Source organism: Lynx canadensis, chromosome B1, assembly GCF_007474595.2.
Source record: "Lynx canadensis isolate LIC74 chromosome B1, mLynCan4.pri.v2, whole genome shotgun sequence".
NCBI classification, from domain to species: Eukaryota; Metazoa; Chordata; class Mammalia; order Carnivora; family Felidae; genus Lynx; species Lynx canadensis.
In genome coordinates this window covers 122,553,956-122,569,422 of record NC_044306.2, presented here as the reverse complement: position 1 = coordinate 122,569,422, position 15,467 = coordinate 122,553,956, and the positions used below count along the sequence as shown (strand labels likewise).

General features: G+C 42.7%; 1 protein-coding gene across 2 annotated transcripts in view; it reads left to right on the top strand.

Moving 5' to 3' along the window:
• The first annotated feature begins 5,974 nt into the window (after nucleotides 1-5,974).
• Nucleotides 5,975-15,467, top strand: part of DAPP1 (dual adaptor of phosphotyrosine and 3-phosphoinositides 1) — a 52,676-nt gene continuing 43,183 nt past the window's right edge. Inside the window, exon 1 of one of the 2 annotated variants that reach the window (XM_030313372.1) lies at nucleotides 5,975-6,204. In XM_030313372.1, coding sequence (XP_030169232.1) covers nucleotides 6,104-6,204 — 101 coding nt within the window. In that variant the 5' untranslated portion in view covers nucleotides 5,975-6,103. The remainder of the gene's footprint in view (nucleotides 6,205-15,467) is intronic. The other variant, XM_030313371.1, reaches the window with a different exon arrangement.

The window sequence follows — 15,467 nt, the reverse complement described above, 5'->3', positions numbered from 1 at the left end:
GTGTATTACACTAAATGAAGTAAGTCGGTCAGAGAAAGAAAAATACCGTATGATTTTACTCCTATGTGGAATTTAAGAAACAAAACAGACGAATATAAAGGGGGGGGAGAGAAAAAAGAGAGGGAAACCAACCATCGGAGACTCTTAATGAATAGAGAACAAACTGAGGGTTGATGGAGGGAGGTGGGTGGGGATGGGCTAGATGGATGACAGATATTAAGGAAGTCACTTGTGATGAGCACTGGGTGTTGTATGTAAGTGATGAATCACTGAATTCTACTCCTGAAACCAATATTTCCCTGTAAGTTAACTAACTAGAATTTAAATAAAAATTTGAAAAAGAGAAAAAAATGTTGGGTAAGAGATAGAAATATATATAACATATAACTTTATAGATCATATAATTGATTTGTCACAGAAGTAAGCAAAAATTCTATGTAATCAATCAGGTAGAGCTAAACAGAAGTGGTATCCAAAATATATAGATTGCAAATGAATACAAGGAATCTTTTGGGGTGTTGAAAACATGCCAAAATTGAGTTGTGATGACAGCAATGCAATTCTTTAAATTTACTAAAAATTGCTAAATTGTATTGCTAAATTGTGCTAGAACGGAGTCCCGGAGGTGCCTTTCATTTGTTGGGTGGTGGGAAGGTGTCAGGCATCTGGGAACAGGGGTGGCCAAGAGGACTGGAGGACAATCAGGGGTTCAGGGCAGTGGCTATTTATAAACTCGGATGGAAGTACTTCAGTATGTTAACAACCAACATTAAGTGTTTTGACAAACAATATGGCAGAGTATGGAAATTGGAAGGACAGGCTAGGGGCAGGAGGAGAAGCATTTGAATATGGTGGCTAAGGAAGCTCCTTCTGAGAAGGTGACCTTTGAACAAAACACCTGAGTGAAGTGCAAGAGGAAACCACATGAGATCTAGAGGGAGAGAAAATCAGGAAAAGGGAAAAGCTGGTATAAGGCCCTGAGGCAAAAATGAGCAGGTTCAAGGAGAAGCAAGGAGGATGGGAAAGCTAGGTTGAAGAGAGTGAGTAGAGTGCCAAATGTGTATGTTGTATAATCTGGGGGATACCCTGTCCCTGCTCCAATAACACAGCAGCTGAAAATATGGGTAGGAATGGAGATAAAGTCCACAGCACCCATCAACTTGATCCTTGGCATGCTCTTCCTATGGCTCTGATGGAGCCTGTGACTTTTGCTGTACTGTGGATTACAGTGGGTGAGGGGCACATACGGCCCTTGAGAAGTTGTGAAAGAATGGAGCTTATCCTGAGTGACATATGGCAGTGTGATTCCTAAGGAGCCTTAGTGCAAGACAAGGATTTCCCACCACTGCTGGGGAGTCTTGATTCTCCACCTTCCCTGAGATGGGTTTTGCCAACTGCACTGCTATACTACTTCTATAGAACTTTCAAACACTGGAAGATGATATGAAGGAATTAAACCACATCACTGGCTTGGTGAAAGGAACAAATATTTCACATTAAAGAGGGTTGGGAATGGAGTTCAAGATTAACTACTGAAAATGAAAAGTGAGAAAATGATAGAGAAGAGGGTAAATAATAAAGAGGAACAGGGAAAGTTTGGGAAGGTTGAAGTAAATTTTACACCCTGAAGTTGGTGAGTTATACCCATATCCAGTCAGCCTCCTTATTCAGCAAAGAAGCTAGGACTGCTTATGGAGACGAGACAAAAATGAAATAAAGTCTCAATTAATTCAAGACAACCCAGTTACCTTAGCCTTTGATACTGGATTAAGTGATCATATAATTGTGGCAGAAAGCACAGAGGTCGTGGCTTCAAGCCAAACTAAACTGGCATTTTTTAGTGTATTTATGTATTTTGAGAGAGAAAGAGAGTGCATGATTGGGGGAGGGATGGAGAGAGAGAGAGAGAGAGGGAGAGAGAGAGAGAGAGAGAGAATCCAAGCAGGCTCTACACTATCAGCACAGAGCCCAATGTGGGGCTCAAACCCACGACCCTTAGTTCATGACCTGAGCCAAAAGCAAGAGTTGGATGCTTAACCAACTGAGCCACCCAGGCGCCCCTAAATTGGCATATTTTTAAAAGCAATATGGCAGCTCGGAGCCCACCACAGAATTAAGAGGAGAGATGGAAGCCTTTCCTTTGGAGCTTTCCTTTGGAGAGCTGCCTGCAGCTAAAAAACATGGTCAGTTCTTTCTTTCTCTGCTGTTTCTGTGCCCTAATTTACTATGAAATCATGATTCTTTTTCTTTTTCATGGGTTGGGAGAGCAGACAGTGGAAAACAAAGTTAGGCTTCCTCTACCCCAAATTATGGTAACCTCAGTACGTGATAATCCCAAGCCATGGTTTCCCTTTCCAGAATGTATCCTTTATTTCCCACCAACACAAACGATGGAGAGGAGGAGATCATGCTTATTTAATAACAGTTAACCAAGGAAGCTGAAAGATGGTTCTTTCTGTGAAGAGAATAAATAGAATTGCCATTTCCAGGTAACCAGGTGAAAAGCAGACATTGTGATAGTTAAGCTTCAGAAATACATTAGGAAAAGATCAAAAAGGATTTTTTAGAGGAGTCTTAAATGTTAGAAGCCCATTCTCCTAATAAGGAAATTCAACTCTGGACACAATAGCTCTCAATGATTTGGATATGATAGTCATTCCAATAAAGGCCCAAGATTTCTTTTTTTTTTTTTTAAAGTGTTTACTTATTTTTTTTTTATTTATTTTTATTTTTTTAATTTTTTTTTTAACGTTTATTTATTTTTGAGACAGAGAGAGACAGAGCATGAACGGGGGAGGGGCAGAGAGAGAGGGAGACACAGAATCGGAAACAGGCTCCAGGCTCTGAGCCATCAGCCCAGAGCCCGACGCGGGGCTCGAACCCACGGACCGCGAGATTGTGACCTGAGCCGAAGTCGGATGCCCAACCGACTGAGCCACCCAGGCGCCCCTAAAGTGTTTACTTATTTTTGAGAGAAAGAGAGTGTGAGCGGGAAGGGGGAGAGAAAGGGGGACAGAGGATTTGAAGCAGGATCTGCACTGACAGCACTGAACCAGATGCAGGGCTCGAACTCACATACTGTGAGATCATGACCTGAGCCAAAGTCAGACAGACGCTCAACTGACTGAGGCACCAAGGTGACCCAAAGGCTCAAAATGTCTTGATAAATAAAATTTTTTCCAACAAAGCACAAGATGTTCTAGAATTGTTAAAACAACTTGATAGTTTGTATCCATTTCTGTGTTCAAAACCTGTATGGAAAGAATTCAGTGCCTTGAACCAGCACCATTGAAATAAGTAAAAAGTCATTTGCAACTATGTGGATGGACCTCAAGGGTATTATGCTAAGCAAAATGAGTCAGTCGGAGAAAGACAAATATCATATGACTTCACTCATGTGAGAAATTTAAGATACAAAACAGATGAACATAAGGGAAGGGAAGCAAAAATAATATAAAAACAGGGAAGGGGACAAAACAGAAGAGACTCATAAATATGGAGAACAGACAGAGGGTTACGGGAGGGGTTGTGGGAGGGGGGGTGGGCTAAGTGGGTAAGGGGCACTAAGGAATCTACTCCCGAAGTCATTGTTGCACTATATGCTAACTAACTTGGATGTAAATTTAAGAAAATAAATAAATAAGAAATAAGTAAAAAGTAAGTTATGTGATATGAGGCAAGAACTGCAGTTTCTTTAATTTAAAAATGTATATATAATACCTAAAAAATCGAACTTAAAATATATTATGAAATATTTGTTATGAATACCCAGAATTTTGTTGAAACCATCTGGTAATGCTCTAGCAACTGGTGCCACTGTAATCCTGAATGTGTGGAGAGTGGAGCAGGGGTCCAGTGGGGAAGGGTGGGAGCCTGGGGAAAATGGAATAAGTGACAGAAACAACGACTTCAAAGGAGAGGGTCACAGGAGCGCCTGGGTGGCTCTGTCGGTTAAGTGTGGACTCTTGATTTTTGCTCAGGGCATGATCTCATGGTGCGTGAGACTGAACCCCACATTGGGCTCCTCGCTGAGCATGGAGACTGTTTGAGATTCTCTCTCTCCTTTTACTCTGCCCCTCCGCCGCTCGTGCTCGCGCTCACTTTCTCTCTCAAAATAATAAGTAAATATTAAAGAAATATTTTTTAAAAAACGAGAGGGTCACAGGGGCGCCTGGGTGGCTCGACTTCGGCTCAGGTCATGGTCTCGCAGTCCGTGAGTTCGAGCCCCGCGTCCAGCTCTGTGCTGGCAGCTCGGAGCCTGGAGCCTGCTTCAGATTCTGTGTCTCCCTCTCTCTGACCCTCCCCCGTTCACGCTCTCTGTCTCAAATATAAATAAACATTAAAAAAAAAAAAAAAAGGAGAGGGTCACAGATGGGAAAGCAGAATGAGAAAAGGAGAAGGGCAGGAAGATTGAAAGGGAAGAGGGTGATCTTAGTAAATTTTTGCTACTTTCCTGAAAAAAAAGGGGGGGGGGAGAGGTTAAGTAAAAAACAAAGCAAAACAAAATTTGCTGAAATGGGAACAAAATAGCTACTGAAACACTGAACAAAAAGCTGTAGAAAGAGAACAGGAAATCTCTGCCCAGCTGCCCCTTATCTCTGCCGTGTGTACGTGCGTCACCTCCCAGGCCAGGACTGGCATCTGCTGCAAGTGGACCCAGTGCTCCCCTCTGGGCAAGCTGTAGCAAAAAGAATTTTAAATGTTCACGTGCAATCAGTATGCTGTGCGTTAGCAGAGCTTAGTCTCCCCCAGGCTGTCTTTAGACAGGCAGGAATTTCTCCCACGCACTCAGAGTAAGCCCGGGCCTTGCAAATCACTGACAGACGGAGGTAATAGAGAAGAACTTTAAGGAGAGATGAAATGATGCCACGGGCAGATCCTTCCCTTTAGGAACAGCTCTGCTGTCTTGGTATCCTATACGGCAGTCTCCTCAAACTTCCAGGGGCACGGGAGTCACCTTGGGGATCTTATTTAAATGCACATACTGGTTCAGAAGGATGGAACGGAAATTCTGCATGGTAACAAGCCCCTGGTGACGTGAGTGTTGCTGGTCTTCAGACCACATTGGGAGAAACAAGTAATAAAGCACCCCGGTGACTCCTGAGTGAGTCAGGTGTGTGTGTGTGTGTGTGTGTGTGTGTGTGTGTGTGTGAGAGAGAGAGAGAGAGAAAGAGAGAAAGAGAGAGAGAAAGAGAGAGAGAGAGAGAGAAGGGAGAGAATCCAGAAGAACATTCTCTCCTGCAGGTACATAGAGAGAGAAGGCAGGAAACAATACATGTTCTTGGTCCATTCATTACTGCACTTTGTCCGATTCCCAAGGATTCAGTTATAGTAGTTTCCCTTTGGCACTTTCAGGCACACAGGATTCTCTCATGAACTGGGACACAAAGCAATACCAGCTGAGAGGAAGCCCAGTGAAGGAAGCGGGAGTTCCACCATGCCCGTTAGTTGGGCACCAGGCTGGCCTCTACAACTTTTCCTATCTTCTCACCCAACTCTTCCTTCTCAGAGAAAACAGTCATGGGCGTGTTGGAAAGCTTGGGTGATTGAGGCAGAAATATTGAAAAGATGCTAAAAACCGGACTTCAGGATCAAATCTAGTGGTTTGACTCTGATTTCTTTACCCGCTGTGAGGGGTTCCTGAGATAGAAGCTTCCCTGGAGTCCCTTGTGTGTGTGTGTGTGTGTGTGTGTGTGTGTGTGACAGAAGGTGGGGGTGCTTGCACCCTCTTCTACAAGGTTAATAGCACCAAGAAGAAACTATGCTTGACCTCACGAAAAAAGTTAGAATTGATGGGCCAATCCCAGCTGGCATGACTTTATCTTTATTCCCTTTGACAGAAACTGCATGTGTGGGTGTCCTCAGAGGTAGCTACCTAAGTTTGCATACTTCCTGGCTGACAGAACACTCCTGCCCGTGCCTCAGGGCCAGGGTGGTGAGTGTCAGTGGGAGGAGTAACCAAGTTTCACTTCCTTGCTGGTTGGAGGCTCAACCACAGCAGGCTTCTCCCTCAGAGGAGGAGACAGTGAGAAGCAGTTGGAACTCATCTCTCTCTGCCTTCCCATAGCACCTGGCAGGGGCTCAGGAGACGTGAGGAGCGCGAATGGGCAGAGCAGAATCTCTAGAAGGGAAGATGAGCGCCCAGGATCCTTCAGATCTGTGGAGCAGATCAGACGGAGAAGCAGAGCTGCTCCAGGACTTGGGGTAAGAAAGCAGGTCTTCCTCTCAAAGTACTTCTTGGGTGAGCGTGGGCTCCCAACTCCCACCCAAATGCTCACTTCGATTGATTATCTTTAGCACGGTGCCATCTACATCTTCTATCCCTTCCACTTCACTCATTTGTGTCTGTTAGGAATCTTTCTGCTTGGGGCCAAAAGCATACAGTCTTTTCCCAGATCTGAAAACAGGTAGGTGGAGAGAATGAGACACAAATCAAATGTCGGACATTCTTTGAGACTCGGGACAGGATTGAGATGCAGAAGTTGGTGTTGCTTGATTTCCTTGATATGGGTCTGCTTTATGAATGAAAGTGCTGTTCCAGAGTTTTGAGCTCGAAGCTGTATTGCTAGGAAAGTAAACAGAAAGCCCAGCCTACTGCATGGGAGAGGGACTTTTTCAAAAGACAAAGAATGAGGAAGTGTCTGCAATGTCCCATCTGTGTTTCTCTCTCCTGACACTGCGTCTGTGAGTTCTTGTATGTATTCATGTCTGCAGGCACAGCGCTGAGGCTTTTAAATACAAACAAGTCAGGAAGAGGATAGCATTTCTGCCTCTAACAGGTTGTAAGTTTAGGGAGATGGAGACATCACAGTCCTGTCAGAAGGGACCAGATGAGACAACTCATGGGGATAGTTAATAAAAGGAGCAAGTATTATGCAAGAGGTGTAGGGGGTTTCCTAGAAAAACTGGGCCTTTACCCTAAAGCATCAGAAATGTCCTCAAGAGGCTGATTTTGACACCTGGGCTTCACGAGAGGCGAGCCCAGCACCTGTCTTAATAAACAGCACTATCTCCACAGCAACCCACTGACCTAGAAACTGTTACCACCTCCATCACACAAAGGAAGAAAAATGGTACCAGAGGGCTTGAAAACATTGCCTACATACACGTCAACACTTGGCAAAGTTGGGATTTCAACCTGCAGAAGCCTACATTCTTAACCAGAGAAAGACTGAGACAGGGATGAAATCTCTCTGCATTAAGGCTGCAGAGATCGTATCTGTTTGTGTGGTGTTACTGTAAAAGTTCTCAAGAAGTCCTGTCTTTAGATTTTAAAATGGAGGTCTCCTCATTGAACTCTCCCTTCACAAGATAAATCAGATAGAACAGCTAGAATTTTCTAGAAAGTAAACTCCCTCTATTGGGAATTCAGCGTTTCAGGATGTCACTGTTCTTCTAGGTTGAATCTCCAAAGAGAAAGGGTAAAATGCCCCTGAGCATCCAAATGGGTGTCACAAAGTCCAGGCACTAAAGCCAGACCCTTGGGATCTCACTCCTGGCCTTATTAAATTATTAAAGTGTACTTCTTTACATGCTTCATTATCAATATTCCCAGCCCACGATGGGTAGGAAGTTCCAGAAGAGAAGAGAGACAAAGGAGATACTCAATTCAATTAAACGATCCGAGCCCACATTCTGTGCTTGAATGACATTGTCACCTCCCTGGATGACAGCGATGAGCTAGCCAACGTCTCTTCTCTTCACCATATGCCCATAGCAGGAAGTGACTGCGGGTAAAACCCACAAGGAAAACAGAATTGTGCCTTCCCTCCTTGTTCAAAGAATGGACACATTCTCAACACAACCCAGAAACACCCAAAACAGATACAGTTATGTCCAGACTTCTGTATTTCAGAAGGCCTGGAAATTACTAAACATCTGAGGATGATTTCTGTAACAACAGACAAGCTACAATTACCTAGGAAAATTGCTCTACAGTTGTGGTTCTTCAACCTTAATTGTACACTAGAGTCACACAAAGAGTTTTTAAAAGTTCCTGTATAGGCCACAGGCCAGACAAATGCCATTAGTATCTTGGGAGTGAGCAGGGTTTTTTTGACACTCCCTAAGTGGTTCCAGAGAGAGGCCAAGGTTGGGAGTCACTGCATAGAATATAAATCCATCAGAAGTGCTGAAAAAAGTGTGGCCTTATTTCTCATTTGTTGGGTAAGCACCTGAATCTTAACTCTATTCATAAATGTTGACTTCTTGTTTGTTGGTTTGGAGGCATTTTGCTTAACAATTTTATTGAGGTGTATTTTACAAAAGAGTGGTACAAATATCACCATAAATTAATTTTAGAACATCTTCTTCTGCCCTAAGAAGAACTTTCAGAAGCATGGTTTATTTAAATATACTTTAAATATTTAAATATACTGCTGATATACCACTTGGATGAGGGGTGATTTCTAGAGTCTTCCTATTTCCCTGATGTAAATCCTTCTACCATGGGCAATTTCCAATTGCCAAGGGTTTAACAACCTGCTTGGAAAATTCCTGAACCTTTCATAATGGACTTGAGAAAGTCCATACTTACCCTTCCAGGGCATCGCTGATACACCTTTTATAGGTGATGATATCTGAGAAAGCTTGAAAATGACCTGTTGTCCTTGGCAGAATTCTGAATATAAACGAAACTTTTTCTTTGAAACTTGAAGTCACTGGTTAGGTATGATCTGTACTAAAACTTCTGGTTAGTTCAGTTTTTCTAAAAGCTCCATAAAAACGAAATGATATAATGTAATTGATAGATAATAGGTGGCCGGTTTTAATGACTTCATTTTAAAATTATTTTAAATGTATTATTTGAGTAGTTAGGTAGATTCTTATGTTGGTATTTTGGGTGGTTAGAGAGATCTCATACATCCTTATTCTTTGGTCCCTATTTTTATTCAGGCTCTGCAATATCTAAGTTCTGAAAATTAAACCCTGAACTGCAGCAAATCCATCACTTGCCTTTTTCTAGGACACACATGGCTCACTCAGAGCACAGGTTTATTCTTTTCTAAAGTACCTAAGTCAAGCAACTCAGATGCATTTCTGTGTCTCATTTATAGAGCGTCAATCTAAAACATTTTTCTTTAATCCTCAATGTGTTCATGTGTCCAAAACAAAGGGGAAATAAAACCATCTGTGATTGTTGCTCAGATTCACTTACACTTTGGGGGTGTGGGATTGGGGGAGGAGGTGGCAGGTGGGCAGGAAGGGAGGGGCCGGGGGTATGGAGAATGGTCAGCAATAAGGAAGAGGGGCTGGGAACAGAGTCAGGCTGTTTGTGCTTTCTAAATGAAGCAGTGGGGGAATGAAACAAGCAACGAATACAAGCGAGATCACCAAAATCACAAACTAGTATAAAATTGCTGGTTAGTTAATAATTTAAAGTTCCAGGGGCGCCTGGGTGGCGCAGTCGGTTAAGCGTCCGACTTCAGCCAGGTCACGATCTTGCGGTCCGGGAGTTCGAGCCCCGCGTCGGGCTCTGGGCTGATGGCTCAGAGCCTGGAGCCTGTTTCCGATTCTGTGTCTCCCTCTCTCTCTGCCCCTCCCCCGTTCATGCTCTGTCTCTCTCTGTCCCAAAAATAAATAAACGTTGAAAAAAAACTTAAAAAAAATAAATAAATAATTTAAAGTTCCAGAAGTTCTTTGATCACAACAAAGGTCCCTGGAGGACAATGTAGGAATAGTATACACTTTGTGAATGGGTAAGCCTTCATCAACTGTGTAACTACAGACACAAAAAAGATACTATAAAACAAAAATATATTAGGGCTTTTTAAGTTAAATATTCAGATTATCTAGTCAGACGTATTCCTTCAAGTGAGAAATATGATAAATGTTCTCTTTTTATATACTTTCCCAAATCTCAAATTTTAAGAGAAAGCCGCAGCGTGTAGCTGTATTGGCTAGAGTCAAAAAGCTAGATTCTAAGTCCTGGCTGTTGAAAAAAATAAGGAAGTTTCTCATTTCTCTACCTCCGTACATGTAAGAGAAGGTTAGAAGAGATCAGGGGTCAGCAAACTTTGTGAAGAGCCAGATCATAAATTATTCAGGCTTTGCAGGTTTTATGATTTCTGCCACAGCTATTCACATCTGCCACTGTCATGCAAAAACAGCCATAGATAACATGCAGACAAGTGACCGTGACAGTACGGCGTTCAACAAATATTATTTATGGACACTGAAATTTGAATTTCATATTATTTTCATGAGTCACAAAATATTTCTCTATTTTTCCCTCCAACCATTTAAAAATGCAAAACCACTCTTGTCTCTTAGTCTACACAAAAACACGTACCCTGGCAGGAAATACAGAAACATGTACCCTGGCAGGATTTGGCCCTCAGGTGGTGGTTTGCTGACTCAGGGAACAGACGATAATAAGCAAAATAAGTCCTCTTTATAAGGCAGACATTTTGCATACACTAGCTCTGGTCTTCAGACGGTCTTGGCGTTCTAATTTGCTATCCAAGGAGACTCACAGGCAGAAAACTCAGACTGCCTGAGGTCCCAGAGAATCTGTTGGGATACGCGTTATTTTCTGACCATGTGCTACGTGCCAGCACCATATACCTCTTATGTGCACTATGTCATTTAGCTTTCCCAGTAACACTTTCGATGTGGTATGATTATACTCATTTTATAGAGAGGGAGAGTGAGTTCAGACAAGGTAGGTGAACTATGCAGGTCACAGACCTCATAGCGGTACAGCTGCGGGACATGCCCGCGAGCTTACCCCAAAGCTGATGCTCTTTCCACTGATCAAAACAGCCATGTGTTCTAATCACGACAATTAGTAGTTATTGGATGCTCACCGTGTGCTGGGCAGTGTGTTAAACCGTTTGCGTGTGTGATTTATAAAACTGACACGTCACTGGGAAGTGGGTACTATTAACTAATATCACCTCCATTTACAAATGAGGAGCGTGAGGGACAGCTTTTATCACCATGCACAAGCTTACATGCTCATAAACCTTTACATCCAGGAGTTTGCCTGTCCAGTGACGCAACTTCCTGATTTCTATCGAACTTTTCTCTTCTTGCTACATTAGCGCTATTTGTTCGTGCCAGATGAACTCGGAGACAAAAAGAAAGTTCCATGATTATTATAACCAGCAGATGTGATCACTAAAAGACGTTTTTCTAGGGCGACTGGGTAGCTCAGTCAGATGAGTGTCCACTCTTGATTTCAGCTCAGGTCATGATCCCAGGGTCATGGGATTGAGCCCCATGTCGGACTCTGTACTGACAGCAAGGAGCCTGATTGGGATTCTGTGTGTGTGTGTGAGTGTGTGTGTGTGTGTGTGTGTGTGTGTGTCCCTCTCCCCGTCCCCTGTTCATGTGTTCTCTCTCTCTAAAATTTAAAAAAAAAAATAATTTAATTTAAAAAACAGACATTATTCTTTCACATTCTTCACATAATAAGCCAGGCCAACACCCTAATTAATCAAAAATTTATTGAATTTTGTGTAGGTTCCATTTTTCAGAGCTAGACAAATAGAGTAGGCTAAGAAAAGTGTAGTAAAGTCAAAGTTTTAAAGGAATCTGTTTACAGGGCGCCTGGGTGGCTCATTCAGTTAAGCATCAGACTTCAGGTCAGGTAATGATCTCTCGGTTCACAGTTCGAGCCCCGCGTCGGGCTCTGTGCTGACAGCTCGGAGCCTGGAGCCTGCTTCGGATTCTGTGTCTCCCTCTCTCTCTGCCCCTTCCCTGCTCACACTCCGTTTCTCTCTCTCTCTCTCTCTCAAAACTAAACATTAAAAAATTTAAATAAAATAAAATAAAGGAATGTGTTTGCAGAGCTGTGATACCAAGTAGAGCAATAAACCTTGCGCCTCTTCTGTGCGCAACTCTGTAATCTTGGATTCTAAAAATGGAAGGTGATTCTCTCATGGCTGTATGAGAGTATGTAACTACTGTATGGTTCAGTCTCTCCTTGACTCAAATGAATTTCCTCTTCAGTTGTTGTGTTTTCTGTTCCTCCCTGGGTGATGGTGACTTCCTTCTACTTACGTGTGGAAATCTGTCCACAAACCTTCTCCGCACTGAGTGGAGTCACTTTGTTTCATTCATTCACTCCTCCATCCATTCATAGATCCATCTACTGAATGAGGACATTATGCCTTGCATAATGTGGGGACACTGAGCTTGAAAAGACACGGCTGTCACATCGGGGAGTGTACAGCACAAAGGACAGAGAATGCACCTACATGGACAGTTGGAACACAGGCAGGGGGCGTTGCTGAGGGCCATGACTGTGTCTAGATGAAGCACACAGCATACGGCAGGCAGGAAGGAGATCACTGGTTGTGAAGAAGATGGCTTTGGAACTGATAGGCGTTTGTCAGTTGAAGTCAGAACAGACGAGTGAAGGGGTAAAAGGGTGTTCAGGAAATAAAAGAAGCCCACATGACTCAGAGCCTCTCGTCCTTGGGACCCAGCAGTTAATGAGTGCTCATTCAGTAGGTTCTGGGATCTGCCTCTCGGAGTCCCCACCGTCTGTCTGCCTCATTCTCAGAGAAGGCACCCACCTGCCTTTCCTCTTCTGGTTTCTAGTGTCATAACCATAGCCTTAGCCGTTTAAAAAAAAAAAAACAACCTGCATTAATGTCTCACTCCTACCACTTCCCTTGGTAAATTCCACTTCTGGCTCCTACTCCCTGATACAGACCTGTCTGAAACCAGCACAGTCCACGTAGTCAAGACTTAATCATGTTCCTTGCTTCCTCTCTAGAGTCTCTGTGGCCACATGTTCTCCTTGAGCACCCACCTGCCAGTGCCTGCCCCCATTATCTGCTTTCAGACATTTTTGTTTACAAATATTTATAACTTTATTTTTTTTCAACGTTTATTTATTTTTGGGACAGAGAGAGACAGAGCATGAACGGGGGAGGAGCAGAGAGAGAGGGAGACACAGAATCGGAAGCAGGCTCCAGGCTCTGAGCCATCAGCCCAGAGCCCGACGCGGGGCTCGAACTCCCGGACCGCGAGATCGTGACCTGGCTGAAGTCGGACGCTTAACCGACTGCGCCACCCAGGTGCCTCGCAAATATTTATAACTTTAAAGAGCATAAGAGCAGGGTGCCTGGGTGGCTCAGTCAGTTAAGCAACCAACTCCAGCTCAGGTCATGATCTCACAGTGTGTGGGTTCGAGCCCCGCGTCAGGCTCTGCGCTGACAGTGTGGAGCCTGCTTGGGATTCTCTCTCTCTCTCCCTTTCTCTCTGCCCCTCCCTCGTTCACATGCTCTGTCTCTCTCTCTCTCAAAATAAATAAATAAACTTTAAAATAATAATAAGTAATTAAAATTTTTAAAGCTTTCAAAAACTAAATAAAAAAATAAAAAGCATAAGAGCAATAAGCTAATTTGTTTTTATAAAAGTATGGTTAGGGGCGCCTGGGTGGCTCTGTCAGTGAGGCATCTGACTTCAGCTCAGGTCATGATTTCACGGTTCTTGAGTTCGAGCCCCGTGTCGGGCTCTGTGCTGACAGCTCAGAGCCTGGAGCCTGCTTCAGATTCTGTGTCTCCCTCTCTCTGCCCTTCCTCCGCCGTGCTCTCTCTCTCTCTCTCAAAGATAAATAAACATAGAAAAATTTTAAAAATAAATTTATTTAAAAAATAATAATAAAAATAAAAGTATGGTTAGATAAGAAAATATTACTTTTTAGAGACACATGCTGAATGAACTACCTGGGATTAAAGTGTCATGATATCTGTAATTAACTTTAAAAATGTTCATCCAGGGAGGGGTGGGGGAGGGGGAAAATGGGCATCGAGGAGGGCACTTGTCGGGATGAGCATTGGGTGTTGTATGTAAGCTAATTTGACAATAAATTATATTCGTAAAAAAATGTTCATCCAAAAGCAATGGGTGTTGTATGTAAGTGATGAATGACTAAATTCTACTCCTGAAACCAATATTACACTATATGTGTAATATGTGTAAACCTAAATAAAAATTTGGAAGAAAAAATAAAAAATAAAAATGTTCATCCAAAAATACATAAAGAATATATGGCAAAAGTTTGAAATTTATTCTGCCTAAAATATGGGTACTATTAAAATATGTGTATTACTTTCTTCACTACTTTATGCTATTTTTCTCCTTTATTTTTTTTAACAAAGTTTATTTATTTATTTTGAGAGAGAGACACACACACACAACATGTGCAGGGGAAGGGCAGAGAGAGAGAATATCCCAAGCAGGCTATGCACTGTCAGCGCAGAGCCCATGCGGGGCTCGAACTCCCGAATCATGAAATCCAGACCTGAGCTCAAAACAAGAGTCAGATGTTTAACTTACTGAGCCAGCCAGGCACCCCTATTTTTCTACTTTCTAAAGTTATTCATTATAAACAGTTAAAAAAAATAATCTGTATTAATTGTTGAAAATTTGAGAAATGAAAGCACCCAAATTCAGCCATGTACAACCACTCAGAATAACATATTGTTCAACTTATTGCCAGTCTTTTAAAAATATTTTTCTGTAAACACACACACATACACACACACACACGGAATTGTGGCCATACCACATATATAATTTTTCTCTTGCTTTCTGGTAGGATATTTTTCCATTATCTACTTCTTAGTCTGCGTCAAAGCATGTTCTTGGTTTTTCCCCAGCCCAGCCTGTTTCCCTCTATTAAAGCTTGAATATTTAGGTTGGTCCGAATTCCAGAAGACTTTACATAGATTAAGAGTTTGGACTTCAGTCAAATTCCGCTTGACAGTATAGAGTTATTGAATGCTTATAGGAACGTGGAATTATATGGTCATCATGTTTTGTTTTTAGCTTAATCTGGAAGTTGAGCGTGGTAGGTAGCAATGGGTCCAGAGCCAAGAAAACAAATTAGTGAGGGAGTTTACAGGTTGGTGAATGAGGAACCAGAGTGATCACCTGGGAATGGCAAGAAAGGAACAGAGGTGAGAGCCAGTAATTCCACGGAACTAAGCACAGTGAGTGATTCACATCCGAAGAAGAACGACTTCTGCTTTTGCATCATTTTTCGAAGTAACATCAAAGGAATTTTGAAAACCTTCATGTCACAAGTGTCTTTTAATTCATTCTTTGTTTACTTTGCCACCGTACATTTCTAACGTTGTCTAGGATTCATGTTATTGCTTTTATGGTTCTGACTCACCACCAGTAGAGTCTATGTCTTGGGTTGATTCTCCAGATAATAGAAGCGTTTCGCAAATGTCAGTCCTAAGGCAGTAAGAGGTTTGTTGCCCTTCTCTCAGCCGAGCACAGTAAACTCTTTGATGGTGAGCTCCTCAGGAGCAGGGGGGCCCCTTGCCTGCTCCAGCCCAGCCCACCACTTGGCGAAGAGTGGGCGTCCGAATGTTTGAGTTGCTTCAAGTTGAGTCAAGGTCCATAGACCATATGGACCATATGGACCGTATGGACCAAGACCATAATTCAAGGTCCCTGACTTCAGCACTCTACCGCACCACCCTGATGACATATTTGCA